At 44.7% G+C, this 18,534-nt stretch overlaps 1 protein-coding gene across 1 annotated transcript in view; it reads left to right on the plus strand.

The window, feature by feature from the left end:
* The first annotated feature begins 7,690 nt into the window (after positions 1-7,690).
* Positions 7,691-18,534, plus strand: part of CCN4 (cellular communication network factor 4) — a 35,111-nt gene continuing 24,267 nt past the window's right edge. Inside the window, exons 1-2 of the mRNA XM_058814331.1 lie at positions 7,691-7,738; positions 7,899-7,948. Coding sequence (XP_058670314.1) covers positions 7,708-7,738; positions 7,899-7,948 — 81 coding nt within the window. The 5' untranslated portion in view covers positions 7,691-7,707. The remainder of the gene's footprint in view (positions 7,739-7,898; positions 7,949-18,534) is intronic.

Genomic DNA, 18,534 nt, shown 5'->3' on the forward strand with positions numbered 1-18,534 from the left:
GTTAGTAGTGTGAAAATGGATACCTTTGTTTTCAACTCTTTTGCTTTTATAACCAAGATCAAATTAAGAACAAATATTGGCATGAATTGGGAGAAGAGGAAGTGTAGAGTTCTGCTTGCAAGAAATAAAAAATAAAAATATGAGAACCTGAGAGCACGTGGGCCATGTGTGCCTAAAGTAGCAGTATTTTTGTGAGCATTACATCAATAGCAGCCACTTTCCCCACAGATTTGTGTCTGGAGGCTGACTGCAAACTGCAGCTGAAGGTGTTTTCCTGCAGACTGACAGGTCTCAGCTGTGTGGCTTCTCTGGCTCTAATGGTGTGTGAATAAACAGCTCACTTTTCCCAAAAGTGTCACACTCCGGTGGCCTCTCTTATCTCCCTCTGTGCCTCCTCTCACAAAGTGGAGAGATGGCATCATCAGGTGAGATACCCATCTTTCTGACATAATTTGGCTTGGTTTTGCCCAAAAGGCTCAAAAATTACTGCAAAGGCACACAGACAGACAGACATGAACACGCTCAAAGTGATTGCATAAGCTCCATTTCCCCAGGAAACACAGACTGAAAGCAGCTCTGTTGAAAGGAAAACATTTACTAACCAAATGCTACAGGAAACTTTGAATAAAAAGTTACCAGAGTTAGAATGCAGAATTTGGATACTTGGGCTATGGAGGAAAAATATTTGGTCCTCAAATATTTCATGTTTCAAGCAGGTTTGATCTCATGGGAATTTATTCATAACTTTTCTAAATGTCTCACAAGGTTTCATTATTATTTCCTTTAATAAGAAAATAGTATGATTTGTCTGATTTATGAAAAAAAATTTTTAAAAACAACACTTGGGCTGGAAGAGCAGACCTGGTTTCCAACAAAAAACAAGGCAATATCAGACAGGAGATAGTTCTGTTTTATAGACTTCATTTACTTCTTGTACATTTAAGGCAATTTCATGTGCTTGTTTGGTTGGGTTTTCCCTCAATCAAATATGTGTGTAATCTAACCCAGTCTTGGAAATGCACAGACATATCTACAGTGCTGGGAAGCCTCAGTGTGTGAGTGAAAAGTTCAAAATCTATTCTTCCCTAGAACTGAATTTCCAGGAGAACAGAGGAGATTTCCCTCCTCATGTAGCCAACTCCATCCCAGAAACTGCAGAATATTGCAGCACTAGTAGAAATAAAAAAGGGCCAGATTAATGTGTAATTTTGCAGTTCTGTGGTCACTGATCTAGAGAATAGAATTGTCAGCATGTGGACATTATCTGCAGTGGGTGACATCATTTTTTGGAGCATGTAACAAAATTGCTTGTCCAGGAGACCATGATAATGAAGCTGACAAACCTACAAAGGGAGCAAGCTGTGCCATTTCAGGAATGGCACAATATTCCTGAATTTCAGGAATGTGTGTCCTAACAAAATTATTTGTTAAGACTCTTCATGCTTTCATAGCTTTTTAGCCAATATATTTTCCTCTCTTTTAATGGGCATCAAGAAAAGCATCTGCAGGAGGCAAGCCCAAAGATTAATTCCTCCCCTGCACCTCCTGCATTTGTTCAAATAGTTGAACTAATATTTATGAATAATGCATTGCACCCATGAATGCCACAAATCAATGCAACTCCAAGCACTTCATACTTAAACCAGCTGAGGCTCAGACTCAATATGTATTATTAAGCCAGCTTCTTTTAATGGCCAGTAAACATTATGTAAATATTTGTTTCCAGAAGACTACTTTTCTACAGGAAGAAATTATTAGGAGTTTGTTTGTGTTTCTGGCAGTTTCCTCATTCTTTATGGCCTGTTTATTTTGTTCATTAATTATTTTTAGAGCTTGGTATCTTACCTATGTGATGGTTTTGTGTTTGATTTTTAAAAATTATTGTTATTATTTTTTATTCAAATTTCCATTTGAAAGATTTGATTAAGTAATTGGGGATTTAAATGCAGATATTAAGACAGACAATTATTCAGGAAAAACACTGGATACCCTAGGGTACTGCTGTTGTTGTTACAAATGCCTGGTGGTGGTTCAAAACCGTCAGAGTGTGTGTTTTGCCCACATAATGTCCATCAGGAAGTGATGAGAATTTATGAATGGATGAACACAGTAGTGAGGCTATTGAGGGCAATGAAGAAAATACAATGTTGCTGTCATCAGTAACTGAAAATCTAATATAAACAGATTTGAAAATTGATATAAAGTTCTATAATCTTTTATATGGCAAACTACAGTATTTTAATGACTTGTTTCTTAGCTATTGCCATTGGTGCCTGTTCATTTTTGCACAGCTCGGATGCTGTCAGCCAGATTAGTACTGCTGAAATCAAAGGAGTCACACAGATTGACACCAGCTGAAGACCTGTCCTAATAAATCTGACTTTATTTATGGGGAATGAAACCACAATCATGTCTCCTCAAAGGCAGCAGTCCTGCTTAAATGGTGGGAATAAATTATTTTGGCTGCATGAATGAATTAAATATTGAATGTTCCATTTTTCAGACTTGGCTGCTGCCTCACCTAACTCAGTGGAGCTGATTTACACCAGCTCTTTGGAGAAATGACCAGCTGGTCCTGGAGTGCTGACAGTCAGGCTGGTTTACCTGGACCAGCTGATTTTCTGTTTAGCAGCTGGGTGTGTGATCAGCCCCACAAATATTCTGGCACAAGGAGTTCAATCCACACACAGCATGGTGCAGGCACACTCAGTAATGGAAACCTGGGCTGAGTAACATTCCAAGGTAAATCCCTTCATCTGGCATTTCCTAAAGGACTGAGGGAATTCAGTGCTGGGTTTATTCCCTTAGGTCCCGGAACCTTCTGCATCACTGTATCAGGGGGACATGAGGCTGAACAGCAGCAAAGGAGCTCTTGGCTCTGAATCCAGTGTGATTCCTGTCCATCTTCTTCTTTGGAAAGACTCTTTAGACAGCAAAAGAGTGAGTTTTCCTGCTGTATTGCAGCTTCTTTCACTCAGGTGCCAGGTCTTATCTGCAAAGGCCAGCATCTCTAAAAATGAGATATTCACTTGTGCTGAAGTGGGGCTGGATGAGTGCTCAGATTCTTGATGTTATCAGGACTCAGCTAAAACAGATGGTTACATGCTCTGGTTTGTAAAGCTTTCATATTTCAAAGGCCCAGGCTGATGTAACTCTCCTTCCTATCTCCTAATCAGTGTCAAAAAAAACAACAATAATTGATGGTACAGTTTGATTTCTCCACCTCCCTTTCCATTCTAGTATGTTCTTCCTGAATCCCAGCCTTTCTTGATGGTACAGTTTGATTTCTCCACTTCCCTTTCCATTCCAGTTTGTGCTTCCTGAATCCCAGCCTTTCTGCTGATTGAAAGGGATGTCACCTCCATCACAGAGAAAAGCAGAAGTAAAAGCATCCTGATAGGAAACTAACACAGCCAGTAGTTTGGATAATTTAAAAGTCAGATCCATGACTCAGCCTTTACCTTTAATGAGTCAGGAAAGTCCAAGATGTTTTTTTTTCCCCTTGGACATGTAGGTAGACTCTGATCTCACCTATTTATGAAGGAAATCAGCTACAGACAAGGAGATATTCTTGCCATGCATTTACAAGAGGAAACAGCACCTATCCTCCCTGAGCTCTCTTTCTGTTCTTAGTAGTCCCTGTATTCTTTGGCTGGCTATAGCCTTCAGTAAAAGTGTCAGACAAATCAAACAGCATAAAATAAATCAATCTATTTCCCAGTTTATTTGTTCTAAGACTGTAAAATGAAGTCAAGTTGAGAAACCTGTTTATGTGGCTGAGAGACATAAGGGGTGTATTGAAGAAGAAGTGATATTAAAGCGCCAGCCTGAGAGAATCAGAGCTAGCTGGAACTGGGACATGCTGCCTGTTGCCTGCTCACTCTGGATGGCTGTAGAGTGATGGATAGTGCCATGTGCATATGTAATGTCCGTGGAAAGGTAAAGAGGTAAAAGCCATTCAACTATTATATTCAAGTTCCCAAAAAACAATTTGACACTGAGAATTAAAAGCAATGTGGCTTCCTTGTTTTATTAAAGGGAAGAGTCAGCAGTGATTTATGGAACCTTTGCATATTTATATGCTGGAAGAAAGTGCTGAATTCTCATCAGCCAAGCAGACATTGGCAGAAAGATGAAACCAGCAAACTCAGACTGAAATATGGCACAAATGTTTAAAAGTGAATGTAACTGAACTCATCAAAACATGAAGTGGATTTTCCATCATTTGAAGATCTTAAATTGAAGTCTTTGAATTAGACAGAGAAGTGTCTTCAGAGGCTTCATTTACTGGGATCAGTACAAGACTCCCCAGGATCAAGCCAGGGTGACACAGGACTGCAGTGATCTCTTTTAGCACTCTCATCCTTTGAGGGACCTGAGACCTCATAGAAGCCCAGGTTTGGGCTACTGCAGTCAAAGAGCTCAACAAGAGCCAAAATGTCCCTGTCATTTGGGATTTAATGAAATTACATTACACCCAGGCACACCTGCAAGTTCTCTGTCACAGACATCTTTTATGAAAAATCCTTTCCTTAGGATTTTTCCTCCTGAGAAGCTGAGAGGCCTCAGGAACAAAATGTAAACATTGATTATCTGCTGCTGTGGAATGCAACAGGGGCATCTGTGATTGGCCCATGTTGGATGTTTGTAATTAATGGCCAATCACAGTCAGCTGGCTTGGACAGAGAGTCCGAGACAAAGCCTTTGTTATCATTCTTTCCTTCTTAGCTGGCTTTCTGATGAAATCCTTTCTCCTATTCTTTTAGTATAGTTTTAATATAATATATAACATAAAATAATAAATCAAGCCTTCTGAAACATGGAGTCAGATCCTCGTCTCTTCCCTCATCCTAAGACCCCAGTGAACACCGTCACTGTGCCCCAGTGTGCCATACCCACTCAGGAATCACCACCAGAAGGCTGCTCAGGCACCTGGGTGTCCCTGGGACTGCAGGGCCAGTGCTTGAGCCCTGTCTCATCCAAGCCAAGCCAGAGTGAATGCTTTATCATCACATGACAAACTCTCCGAGCCAGCTGAGGTGGGCTGTGGAGCTTCAAGCAGCCAGATGTCCACATCTCAGTGACTTCATCCTTGCTGACACACTCAACCACAGCATTTGCTAAGGAATTCACTGAGGCAATGAAATACGCTGGGGAAATAGTCAAAGAGTGGGAGATAACCAAATGTTTTTTGGGAAAAAACCCAAACCAACACAATGCCATGTTTATATCATTTCTAAAGTGCTCTTTCCCTTGATGTTGTAGTCTGATACCACATGAGCTTTGAACTTTTGTTCCTCCTTCATTTGGAAAGTTATTTTTGCCAGACCTGCTATCATGGCTCCTTTATCTCCAAGCCAGCAATCACAATCTGTATGAAATATTATCTATCAGATTTACATCTGAGCCTTTTACCCTAGGCTAACCCAAATAAGAAAAAAAAAAGTGAAACTTTTTTAAAGAGGCCTTTTCACCTAGGTCAGAGGAATTGAACTCTCAAAATGCTACTTTCACTTCAGAGAGTATTAGAGGTTTGGACCCCAAAGTCTGGCACTCAGTAGTGTCCACATGCAGTGAACACCACCTGGGTGACACCAAGATTGCAGGGTTTGTGCTGCAGAATATCAAGAGCGCACAAGGAAGGATGTGCTGGCGACAGCAGGGTGAGAGAAATATTGAAATAGAAAAAGCTGGAATGAACAAACACAGGAGGAAGTGAGGAAAAATGGGGAGGATGTAGAGAAGGGAGAATAGACATAGTTCTGGAGGAACCTGACAGAAAACATAATCCTGATCCTGCTCTTCAGGGTTGTGACTCCTAGGAAGGGGCTGTGGCAGGGGTGAAGGTGCTGGAGGAGGAAGACAGCTCGTGGAACTTCCTTCAGTTTGATTTAATTCTGTTTGAATCATCTCCCAGAGCAGCTGTCTGTCCAGACAAACAAACCGATCTTTTAGAGCCCTCTGGTCCAGCTGGTGTGAAACCATTACTCTGCCCATGCCACATCCCACAGCATGGATGGGCAGAAGCTGCTGTGTGACCAGGAGTCACTGGAGCAGATTTCTCACCCTCCTCACCCCACTCACTGTCAGCCCCAGCCTTGAGCATTCAGTGTGCCAAATCTGCAGAGCAAACCCCACATAGCGCCAGACACCCAGCAGGGCTGGGAGAGAGCCACAGAATAGTTTGGGTACAAAGGGAATTTAAAGATCAGCTCGTTCCAACCCCCCCTTCTGCAGGCAGGGACATCTTCCACCAGACCAGGTTGCTCAGAGCCCCATCCAAGATCAGAGCCCTTGGTCTTGAACACTTCAATGGATGAGGAATTCACAGTTTGTCAGGAGAACTTGTTCCAGTCTCTCATGATTCTCACAGGGAAGGATTTCTTCCTAATATCTAATCTAAATCTAGCCTTTTTCAGCATAAAGATATTTTTGCTTATCCAGTCCCTACTTGAAGGCCAAAGGACCCTCCCCTGCTCTCTTGGAGCCCCTTTACATACTGGAAGGTGCTATAAGGTCTTCTTGGTGTCTTCTCCAGGTTGAACAATTCCAACTCTCTCAGCCCTTCCTCACAGGAGAGGTATCCCATCCCTCTGATCACCTAAGTGACTCCTCTGGACTCACTCCAACAGCTCCACGTCCCTCTTAGTTTGGATGGCTGCTTAGGGTGAGGGGCTGGGAGTGGCTCATCCCAACCCAACCTGGCACAGCTGAGTTCCAGCTGGTAACCAAAGCAGAGCAGAAGTTAAGGAAACATCTCAGTTCTAGTTTGGCCATCAGAGTGATTCACCCACCCATCACTGCCCAGCCTCAAGAAGAGAGGTTTGCCTACTTTTAAATTTAGCTTGACACTTATTTTAGCCCATGAACAAACTCTTGCATCTAAGACCTGTGAAACTGTTTAACAAGGTTTTCCTTCCCTTTGCTAGCACTCATTTTCCTTATAATATTCTATTTTAGTTTAAGGATGGAAGAGACTTCAAATTCTCTCAAATTCAGATTAGGAATGGTTGGGGGAAAGCCTATACCTGTTCCTAAGTAAAAGGGCAAAAATACATCGGACTTTTTCTCAGCTAAAATCAGGGCATATGTTTGCAGGGATACAGGTGATCAGAGAGTTTGGGGTGAGGTTTGGGTTCAGGGAGGGGTTTGCACTCCCATGTACCTGGACAACATTTGTCATGCCCACTGCTGGCACAGGACAGAAGTGTAATAGGGCTGATGCACCCTCCTAAACACTGAAATCATGGAGGGGATGTGAGGCATGGCAGGGGATTGTGTGATCTGGGGTTGCTCTGTAAAGAGAGGAGTCCCAAAGGAGTTGTCAGACTGCTTCCCACAGGGTGTGCAGGACAAATGTCCTTTTGCTCTTCAAATGAAGTCACTCTTTTAAAAAAAATCAAACACATCAAACATCTGTGAATAATTGTACACGTGTCATGTCATTGATTGTAACCAGTAAAGCCAGATCAAACTTTCCTCGCTGTACCAGCCACATTGCCAGAGTCCGAACGCCTTCAGCAGGGTGAGGGATGAGCTCTGAGCCCTTTGGAGCTGAGCTAAAATCGCAGCGGGCTGGACCCGGCGCTGCCGCTGCCCCTTTAAGAGCCCTTTGGCTCACGGCGATGCTCTGAAATGCAGGAGGTGGGACAACACCGCGCACAAAAATGAAGAAGTGAAGGCAGGAAAAGTTTCTCCAGAGGAAAAATGCAGGGCTTGTCCTTCACCGTGACGTCAGGTCTGTCTTTAATAAAATCCCCAAAGAGCCAAGAGAAAAAGGCAGAGTGCCTAGGCTGGGTTGCCGGTTCAGGATTGCTCTGCGTTCCCCAAAGTGGTGTTTTTGTTCAAAACGGCTCTAAATCTGGGTTCAATCAAATGTATTTAATCCCGGCTTCCAGGGATGAAGTGGCTTTTGCCCTGGATTCTAGCAGCAAGCAGCATTTTGCAGGTGAGTTTGGAAACTGCCGGGGAGAGCTGTCTCTGCATACACACCGGGGTTGGATGCAGGGTGGGCTGGGAGAGCCGAGGGTGCTGCAGAGATCTGGGGAGGTGTGAGAGCAGGGGGGGAAAGGTGAGCTGAAAGGAAAGGAAAGGAAAGGAAAGGAAAGGAAAGGAAAGGAAAGGAAAGGAAAGGATGCAGAAGTGTCTCAGAGTTGAGCTCTTCTCAGCATCCAGGTGGATCAGCACAGAAAACTGTCGGGTTTTTTCTGTGTATTGCCACTATTTATGCCATGGAGCAGAAGAAGGATGAGGAGATTCCCCTCAGCAGCGCGGCCGAGGCTGTCAGGACCGGTGTGGAGGGGACAGGGCAGGTTCCCCACGGGTGCCCAGGAGCGCCGGGACCGAGGCAGCCCCGGTGCCGGTACCGGGGCGGGGTGAAGCCGTGACGGGGCCGGGATGGGGATGGGGATCGGGACCGGGATCGGGTCCCGGAGGTGCCGCGGCCGCTCCCGCAGGTGGAGCCGCTCCCGCCGCTGCCCCGGGAGAAGGGTTTGATCCTCGATCCCTTCCCGATCTCTTGGAGCCGCTTTCCTCCCCCTCCCCTTTGGGAAAGCCGGTCCAGGGAAGCGCTCGTTTCCCAAAGGTGCCGGAGTTTTGCTGTGCCTTTGCCGGGTGGATTTCCCGGACGGGAGCCGGGGCTGGGAGCGGCTGAGGCAGCCGAGGGTCCGGCGGGACCCGGTGAGCGATCCCTGTCCCCATCACCAGCGCTGCACTCGGGGCTCGGGGAGCCTCAGGGACCCCGGGAATGAGTTCCACTCTATCCTCCCGTCCCCGGGATGTCAGAGACCCCTTTGGGCTCCCCAGCTCGGGGTGGGGTTCCCGGATTCAGACACGTGTCAGCGGTGTCCGAGCATCCCTGTGCCCGGAGCGGGGTGACACCGCCTGCTCTGCTCTGCACCGGGGATTTTGCATCCCCTCTGCTTCAGGGGCTGGTGGTTTGTGAGATGCAGCGAGACTCTAAACCAGGGGAGCAGCACACCTGGGTGACGGCAGATGGCACACAGATAAGGCCTGCGTGGATGCTGATAACAGGCCGGCTTCTGTAAAATAAAACACTCCGCAAAGCCGACGGCAAACAAACGGCACCTCCTGTGCTCCTGCGGGAAGCTGGTTCTTACCGCAGCTTATTTTTGTTCAGCAGGGAAAAAAATCAAAGGAGGGAGGTGCCCCCTGCCCCCCAAACACTGTCACTAGAAGAGATCTGTGCAAACGTTGTAAATTGTGCAGGGGTTGTCCTGGGTTCCCTTGGTATCAAAGATTTTTGTGAAAAACTTGCTGTGGAATGAAAATCTCTGTGTATGTGTCAATACATGCAGGCACATGCTTTTGCTGAGGGGCTAGGCAAGTGAGTGCAATCCAGATGCTCCTGGCAGCATGTTTGGTCTAAAGAGTATCTAAAAAGAGTTCAAAACAGTTTAAAAAATAGCCTAAAAAGTCTCCTGGGTCTCAACAGTTCCAGCTCAGGCTCTCCATTGAGCAGAGCAGGTGAAGCTGCTCCTTGGGGCATTTGGGGACGCTGTCACCTCCTGAACACACCCTTGGGTTGGAACTTGGAAAGCTGTGCTCGGAAACCACTGAGTGGGGATAATTTCTCCCCAATAATGAAATGGCTTTCTCTGGACCCTGTCCATGCCTGAGCTGGGATGTGATGGGGGTTGGTAGGCTGAGCAAAGCAGGTTTCTGTTTGTCATATACAGGGGAGTGGGGAAAAGATGAAAAAAGTAAACAGCATGAATCAGTGAGAGGGGGTGGGCAGAGCACCTGGGAGGGAGTATTGGCCTATGGAGTATTGACAGGACTTTGGGGAGCAGAGAATTCTTAAGGGTGTTGTATGAAGAAACAAGGAATATTGCAATTATTTTGAGATATTGTGAATATTTAGCTGGCCTGGCCACCCTGCTAATGAGATATTTTAGATAAGTCATGAGACTCATAACAGATGAGTCCTGGTAAAGCTCCAACACTGTCTCAACTCATCATCCGTAGCTTTTTGTCTTTGCTGGCATCATCACAACAGTAATAAAGATCTTTCTGACTGTGTGGAGACATCCATGGAGTGGCAGCACCAGGCAGGTCACTGTGCACATTGTGCAAAGCCCTGAGGTCTCCATGGAGGCTTGTCACTCTTCACATATGGGAAGAACTGTGGGCAGAAAAAGATGTTCCACTGGGAAAGGATTGACCCTCTGGATTAGATATAATATTGTTCCAGGGAGAAAGGCAGAGGAGATAATATAGGAAGGTCAGGCAGGTCTCAAAGGCATTTCAGAGGGCAGCTCTCAGGTTCTGCATCTCCTGGTACTGTTTGAAGCAGTTATTCAGTTCTTAAGGAATTTTATCAACAGGGGTTTTTATTAGGGCAAAACTGCACAGGTGATGGGCTTGTGAAAAAAAAAATAACTGAACATTGCTGGAATTTTAGGCATAAGTTTTGAAAGATTTCTTGAAATATCTTGTTGTTTTGGGGTTTTTTTTTGTGGGTTTTTTGGAGTTTTGGGTTTTTTTATGTTTGTTTCTTTTTTCTTTTTTTAAATATAGATATAGGGACAGAGACCTTGGGAGCCTAAGTCCCTTCAACCAGGCTGAGATTCCTCAGTGCCTGACTCATTTTTGCAGCAAGGACTTTAAAACTGGATGTGTTGGCTCCTTTCAGGGTTGCACATTGAGGAGTCAGAGCCAGCATCTTCAGTCTCCATTCCTGATGAGTCAGAAGTGTGAGACCACTTCTTCAGAAAGGACAAAATGTCCTAAACCAGGGAGATGATTAAATAAACTATTCTGCACTTTGTAGAAAAGTAGCAAAGGAGCTTAGGTAAGAAGAACAGCATTGGAGGCTTCTAAAACACTTGAAGTGGAAGAATGGGTGTTGTGTGGATCTGATAATCTAAAATAAAAAATAATAGGGTGAATGCAAACCTGCAGACTTCTCAAATAGAGAAAGAAAGCAATGAATCAAGTTGTTCTTCATCACATCTACTAGGAGGCAGGTATTGATTTATCTGATGTGATGGCAGTCATGGTCCACAAACACAATGCTTTTGGCTTTGATGGGTGGGAAGGAGGAGAGAGATGCTCAAAAAATGGTTTTATTTGGCACCATCTCATTTGCGGCCACCTATTTCACTACATAGGAACTGATAATGACCCAGGCTCAGGGCTGCCTCAGGCTGTGTGTTAAGAACCACAATGTGTTATTTTTCCTTCTTTTATGAGACTTATCTTACAGATATAAAGCCAAGAATTTAATCTTTAAGATATTTGGATTTGGTAACATGAAAAAAATTTAAAATTTCTTTGGGCTCTTCCAGGAAAAACCATATTTCCACCAAACATAAACATAAACAAAACCAAAACAAAAACACAAATAAAAGACAAAGTGACACCTTTAGTCTTCCCTGCAAAAGTCCCATGGGTCTCCAGGGAGGGTGAGCTGAGCTTTACCTGTTAAGTGCTTCTTGACAGAATGCTCCTGGTTTGCACCATGGCTAATGATGCACAGATAATCTCAGGCAGCAGAGGTTCAAAATTGCAGTGTCTTGTCCCTCTAACCTTCCCACTATTCCCTCTTGCTCAACAACATCTGGTTACCAGAGGTAGACTGGATACACTTCTCTGAAGGGCTCTTATCCTACACTTCCATAAATTGTGGTCAGCAATTAAATCGCTTTGGTTATAGCAGCTGAAGATTCAGCTCTGGAAATTTAACATCTTGAGGCTTGGAGCTGGCAGACACACCTCCCATGGGCATGGCTGCATTGTGCACTGGGCCCTCACAAAGCTGAGCTTTCTTTTGGCAGACCCCCTCACACATCCATTGCAGAGTGAAATCATTGCTAAGGCAACGTCCTGAAGGTAGCACTGAATGTTCTTCACGTGGGTCAGAGACCCACACCCAGGTCTGGTTTTGATGAAGATGCTTCCTAAGTACACACAGACACTCACACACAGAATTTCTGCCAAGGGAAGTAGGGCCTGATGCATTTTATTTCAGAATTTCTCCTGGAAGTGTCTGAATTTGCATTGGTAGTGTGAAACAATATCTTTTCCAGCATTGACCACTACAGGGCTGTGGGCAGGGATTGGTTTCCTCACCCTCCTCATAGCTGTGCCTGTTTGTGTCCCCTGGGACAGGTCCTGTCCCCATTCCACACTGCAGCACTCCTGCCCTCAGGAGAGGCTCCTCCAGGAGGAGGCATTAGTTAAAAGTGAGAGGTATGGAGTTTAACAAAAAGGTGAGGTTTATTTGATGATTCTGTGTGTCTGTCCTTTCAAGTACTCATGCATGTTTACTTTCTCCTGCCTTCCCCAAGTGCTATGGTCAAAAATTTCAGAAGTCCTCAATACCCATAGGGGACATTTGTTCTTCAGAAGCTCTGGATTCCCATGTTAGCATGTGAAGAATTGCTGTAGCATTTTGCCAGGCTCAGCTTGCTGAGAACTGCTCCTTTTGGATGTCTCTGTGTCCCAGAGGGGTCTGGAGCATTCCTGTCTGGACAGCCCTGGCTCTCAGGCATGAGTGGAATTGAAGCTGTTCACAAACCCAAGAAATGTATGTGAACCTTGGCAGCTGTGGCCTGGCAAAGCTGGACACCCACAGCTTCAGCTGAAGATACATTTGAATATTGAACCTGGCAGTGTCTCATGGTGTGGGCCAGGAAGCAGAGTGAGATTTTACTCAGTCTTTCAGATTTGTCAGTATGAGGTTTGGGTAGCTATCCTGGATTAATTTATTCCTCCTGTTTTCCCCTTTGCTTTCATATTATATAGTTCAAGCATCCTCATTCTTATGGCACATATCTTAAAAACACAATTTTCCCTTTCTTTGAGTAGAAACATTGACTGGTAGTTGATAGACCCAAAGAAATGCTACCCATTTCTTTCCTTTCTGTGTTCTGATGTCCACCGAGTTGGACTGGACTTGCAGCACCCAATTTCATGTTTTGTGCCACCCAGGGTTTGCTGCTCCCTGAGGTCAGTTCACTTCAGCTCCCCATTGCTGCAGGACACCACAGATCTGATTTTCACAGATGTGTTGCAGGGTCAAGGGACTCTGAATGCTGCTTTAGGAGCTCTGTGCAGGTGTTCTCCAGTGCTGCTCTGAGTTTCCTAGCTGTGGGTGAGGGTCACAGGTTCTTCTACAGCCTGGTGGTCTCCCAGCTTTGGGATGTACCTCTGCTGGTGCCCTGTTCTTTCTTCATCCATACTGAAACCTTAAGTGTGTTTTGGCATCCTGGATGAAGCTTCTGGAGTCCTTTTAATCCCTTGTATTTTCTTGTAGATTACTGCTGGGTTTTGTAATCCTTGCATCTGGGCAAGGTGTGGGAAAGCAAAAGGAAAAAGGGCATTTTTACCTCTGTGGGTGCCAGGCACTGACTCTGTCCCACAAGAAAATATTCTTGTGGTTGGGGAAGGAAAGGAGAGCCTTCAGGCTGCAATAGCTGTGGAAGAAGATAGCACTTGAGCTGAACTTTGTGGCACAGCTCAAATAATGCATTTCTAATACTTGGGTTGGTAATGCATTCCAGGACTCTGTGGTCATCTCAGTTCCTCTTCTGTTTCTGAATAGCTCCCACGTTGTTCTTCTGTTTTATTAGTCTGGGTCTGTCATTCCACTTAACCTACAAAGCAAATGAGAGATGAGCAAGTTGGAAGGCCAAGTTCCATGAAATCCAGGATGGTGAGCCATGAGCCCAAAAGGAAACCTGAGAGGGATTTGCAGAAATAATTGTGGGCTCATCCACAGAGGGTTATGAGTCACCTGGACCCTGATGGTGCTGGACACCTGCACAGTTAAACCTTTGCAATTCCAGCACTGAAAAGGACCTTATCCTATGAGCTTGCACTGCAAATTCACAGGATTTTCTTGGAAAAAATATCTCATGCTGCGTGGTGGGAAGGTGCAGCAAGATCTCTTGATCCAGCATGAAACAAACTGCTACTCATCTCAAAGTAAACTTGCCCTTTCCCTTCCAAACACATTGAAATAATCTCCAGTGAAAGGCTTGGAAGAGGATATGATGGATTGGTTTTATTATTACATCTCTAACATGCAACTGTGTTGCTTGACTCAGTTAGTATTTACATTAGATTCAGAAATATGTAAATATCATGTGCAGTCATAGAATTATAGAATGGTTTGGGTTGGACAGGATTTTTAAAGGTCAAGCTGTCCAACCCTGCTGCAATGAGCAGGGGCATCTTCAACTCAACCAGGCTGCTCAGAGCCCTCCAGCCTGACCATCAGTGTTTTCAGGGATGGAGCAGCCACCACCTTTCTGGGCAACCAGTGCCAGTGTTCAACCACCCTTCCAAAAATCTTCCCTATGTCTAATCCAAGATCCAAGTTGTCCTTCCTTCAATTTAAAGCCATTACCCCTTGCACCCTTGCAGTGTATAAGGAAAAGAACACAGTCAAATCAGGAGCAGTAACCAGTTTTGTAATTCTGTACAATGCCTGACAGAAAATTAGCTGTATGCCACCAGGAGCAGTGCAGCCCACACAGGCTTCACAGCTCTGACCAAAATTGCTCTGAATGACCCACTGACTATTATTATTTAAAATAATGATAATATTTTCATAATAATGATTTTATTTTCATTAGAAGGTAGCAATAATGTGTAGCTGCATGAACTGCTGCACTGTCCCTTTTCTAGGATTTGTAAATGCAACTCACATTTGAATTTCTGAGTGGCTTAAAGGTTTTGATTCTTTCCATGCTCCACCAGTTTTCCACGCTATGATCAGGGTTTTGTTTCTGTTGCTTTCTTACTGAAGCTTTATGAGTTACAAGTGATGGCAGGATGGGTAGGGGGTTGGTTTTTTTTCTCTTACTGAAGTTTCCTCTTCTCCACACACATATCCTTGTCCTGTGAAAAGAAGAATATAGAGTAAGAAATGGAGCATGGCTTTGCTGGAACACAGTTTGATGCCTTTTGGGAGCAACACTAATCATCCCAAGCAATGACTCTGGTGGATTTGTTTTATCCATGTAGAGACCAGTCTTCTTGCACTGGGTGAACAATGGCTCTGCAGAGAGACCGGGAACTTCCCCAGAAAGGGCCATGATTATCCCATAGCATCTCCTGGCTGTGCTCTACACCCCTGTGCCATCATCACTGCCGTGCCTGCTGTGTCCTTAGCATTCTCATAGCTGTGGGCACATGAGGCCACTCTGCAGCTGAGGTTTTGGACTTGCAAATCCTCCTTTCTGGTTTTGTGAAGTCCACCAGTAAATTCCTGGCTGTATGTGATGACCAAGCAGGCTACAGCTCACATTTATGGTCACCAACTTGTATCAGCTGTGACAAAGGGAACTCTGTATCTGGGCTGATAAGGAGGCAGAGACATTGAAATCCACACGAGGAGAATTAAATTCTCCTCTGAATGGCTGGCACATGTTCCTGGCTGCCCCCCAGGCTACCAATTCCTGGGCTTGAGACTATCAGCTGGGTCACTTTAGCTGTTTAGCAAGGAAGGACCAAACCACAAAAACTGCAGCCAGTGCTAAGGATCTGCAAATGGATTACAAGACAAAACTCTTCAGTTACATTTTAATGAGGGGGAAAAGAAGAATAAGGAAAATAAAACAAGAATAAGGAAAATAGCCAGGTTTCATTAACTAGTTTGGCATTCAGCAGGTGATTTATTGATAAGTACTGCTGGCAATATTTCCTGCAAGATCTTGGATTTACGGGACTGGATCATACCCACAGCATCTGTGTGTGGGCTGATAAACACTGAAGTAAGAGAATGAGGGCACATTCATTTGGCTGCTTTCTGTGAGTTTAATTTCCACATTTGACCCTAGCAGTTAAATATAAAATGATATTCCTGCTATTTGACACTGCAGTTCATTTATGGAGACTGTTCACTATTAATTTTCACTGTTCTAGTGGCGTCCCAAGGGCACATTTTTAAAATGACATTTATTCTATGAGGCACAGCAGTCCTTGAGCCTGACAAAGGGGTCATAGGGAGTGGAATTTGGGAGGTTGCTTGAGTTACATTTGCAGATTTTTCATCAAAACCTGTGCTGTTGTTGCTCAGTGCACTGGGGCTCCCCACAGGGGTGGTGTGATCCTGCTTATGAGGGCTGGTGAACTCCTTGCCCACCAAAGCTGCCTGGGTGTGGGTGAGCTCCTGGGTTTGTGGTGGAACAATGCATTACATACCTAGTTTCGGCTCAAATAAGATGTTTCTGCTTTTTGAAGATGATTTGTTTAATTTTGTGTGGTTTACATGTATGTATGTGTGTGTGTGTATACATAGTGTATATATATAGTACACATATGCATACTCCACTCTCTTTGTATTTTTTTGGTTTGTGTCAGTTTTTCCATACATATCATACAGAGAGTCTGCTTGCACTTGAGGAGATGTTTGTGCTGTATTATTCACTGTTTCTATACTATAGAAACTATATTAAAATGCTTGCCAGAGTATCATCTGTGAGTCTGGAGTATTTGATCAGAGGAGTAAATGCATACCGCAGCAGCAAAGTTGAGATTCCTTTAAAACCTCTGCATCCTCGATAACTGTAACATTTTATAGGGCAATTATTAAATAATTGAATTTATTTCATTCCCATGTAACTATATGACTGTAAAGGGCTTGATCAGTGTTTCATTGTTCACCCTCTAACATACAAGGGAAATCTTCTTACAAAAACTGCCTCTGCAGTGGGAGCTGACAGGATATAAATGTATACAGGATACAAATATATGGCTTCACACCTCCCTGCCCCTCCCCATTGCCTGCTCCAGTGTGGTTTTTCTGGCACAAAAGGTGTCCGTGGAGCAGCCTTAGCCCAGGGGATGCTCTGCTGGGAGCACCATTTGTGCACCAACACTGCCCTCGCGTGTCGGGGCTGGGGCAGACCAAAATGCTGGTAACCGCCTCATCAGCAATTCATCTTCATCCTCCCAGAGACAGCTCACACAGCTGCTGTTCTCCCCCATGGCTGCAAGCAGCAGTGTTAACTCTTTAAGGGCTGAGGTGTTGCCACTTTCCAGGCTGGTGTGGTTTGGGATGGGGAAGTGACAGCAATACCCTGGCCTGAGCAAAGTTCTGTTTGGTTTTGCTTTGTTCTGTGTTGAGACATTCACAGTGTCAGCAAGTCTCTGGATCACAAACAGGAATTTTGTCACCTGCTTGGTTTAGTCTCAGCAGTATCAGAGCTGCCTGCAAGCAAGAGGGAATTGTGTGAAAGACCCATTTCATCACTCTGCACAGACCCATCCAGCTATAAACTGCTGATCGCCGCTGATATGTGAGATTTGAAGGTGCTGGAGAGGTGAAAGAGTTCTGCCCTTTTGCAGGCATCAGGTGCATGTAAGGATTGAAAGCCAAACACTAAGAATCTGGCTTTGCTGAGCTGACAGCACCTGAGAGGCAGCTCAGGGGAATGATTTCTTTTTTGCATCCAGTCAGAACTCAGTAGTTTATTAGCTGTGGGTAGGAGGAGGGATGATGGTATGGTTACAGTGTAGGAACAAGAAATCTAACTGCTATTTCTGGCTCTGCCACAGATAGCCTGTCTGTCTGTGGGACAGTCACTTCACCTCTGGGGCCCCAGATTAAAACAGAGTCATTTAATAATATCACCCTCATGAACCTTGCTTCTTTCCACCATGAGTGATCCCTCCTAGAAACAGAATGTGACACCCTCTTCTTGCTTGTGCATGTGATGTATATGCATCCCAAGCTGGAGAGATGATACCTTTAAGTACATCAGAGTTCATATTTAATTCCTGCATCAGTTTTTTAGGTTGACTCGCTGGCATATCTTTTTACCAAAGCTCTGAATTTCAGTTCTGTTTCCGCTGACATTGGGATCCAAGAGATTAATTCTCCAGCTCATTTCATCCTTTTTATATATTTACAATTTCACTACTTTTCTTTTTTCTTTTAGTGAATTTGTGCCTGGAACTGTTCCCTTTTCATACTTGTAGTTTCCACTGTATTTAATTCAAAAGCTATGGTTTTGCCCCCAAAGTCATGTAAAAGTCAAGGCCTCTTTCTATTTTCTTTCTTCCAAATTTGCAATCTGTCAGCTTTTGTTAGGGGTGGCAGGGAAGGTACAGCTGCTTTTTGGAGCTTTCTGTTGTGTATTAAAAGAGGATCTGAGCTTCAGGCATATCTGGTTTAAGGCTGGAGTGCAAAGCCCAGGCTGGCTCAAGAGCTGGCTCTGATTTCTTCTAAGCCCCCTCACTCCCACTGCACAAATTTTCTCTTTTTGCTGTTTCTGGGCCAGATCATCAGGAACAGCCTGTTCTCCCTGTCCAGGGACTCATCACCCCCACTGCCTTCTCTTTTGTGGCACATGGGACAGGATGCTGCCCATAGCCATCACTCTGCTGACTGCTCCTCCCGAGCAGCTCTCACTGAAAAGAAAAAAAAAACCCTTAGGAAAATTGTTTGGATCAGCCCATGTCCCAGGCCTCACATGGGAGACTTATCCAGGTGATCTTCTCTCCAAATTCCCTTTGGCTCTGTCTCCCTGCTGGCTTCTCATCCTTTGTGCTGTGCTCAGC

Source organism: Ammospiza caudacuta, chromosome 1 (assembly GCF_027887145.1).
Source record: "Ammospiza caudacuta isolate bAmmCau1 chromosome 1, bAmmCau1.pri, whole genome shotgun sequence".
Lineage (NCBI taxonomy): Eukaryota > Metazoa > Chordata > Aves > Passeriformes > Passerellidae > Ammospiza > Ammospiza caudacuta.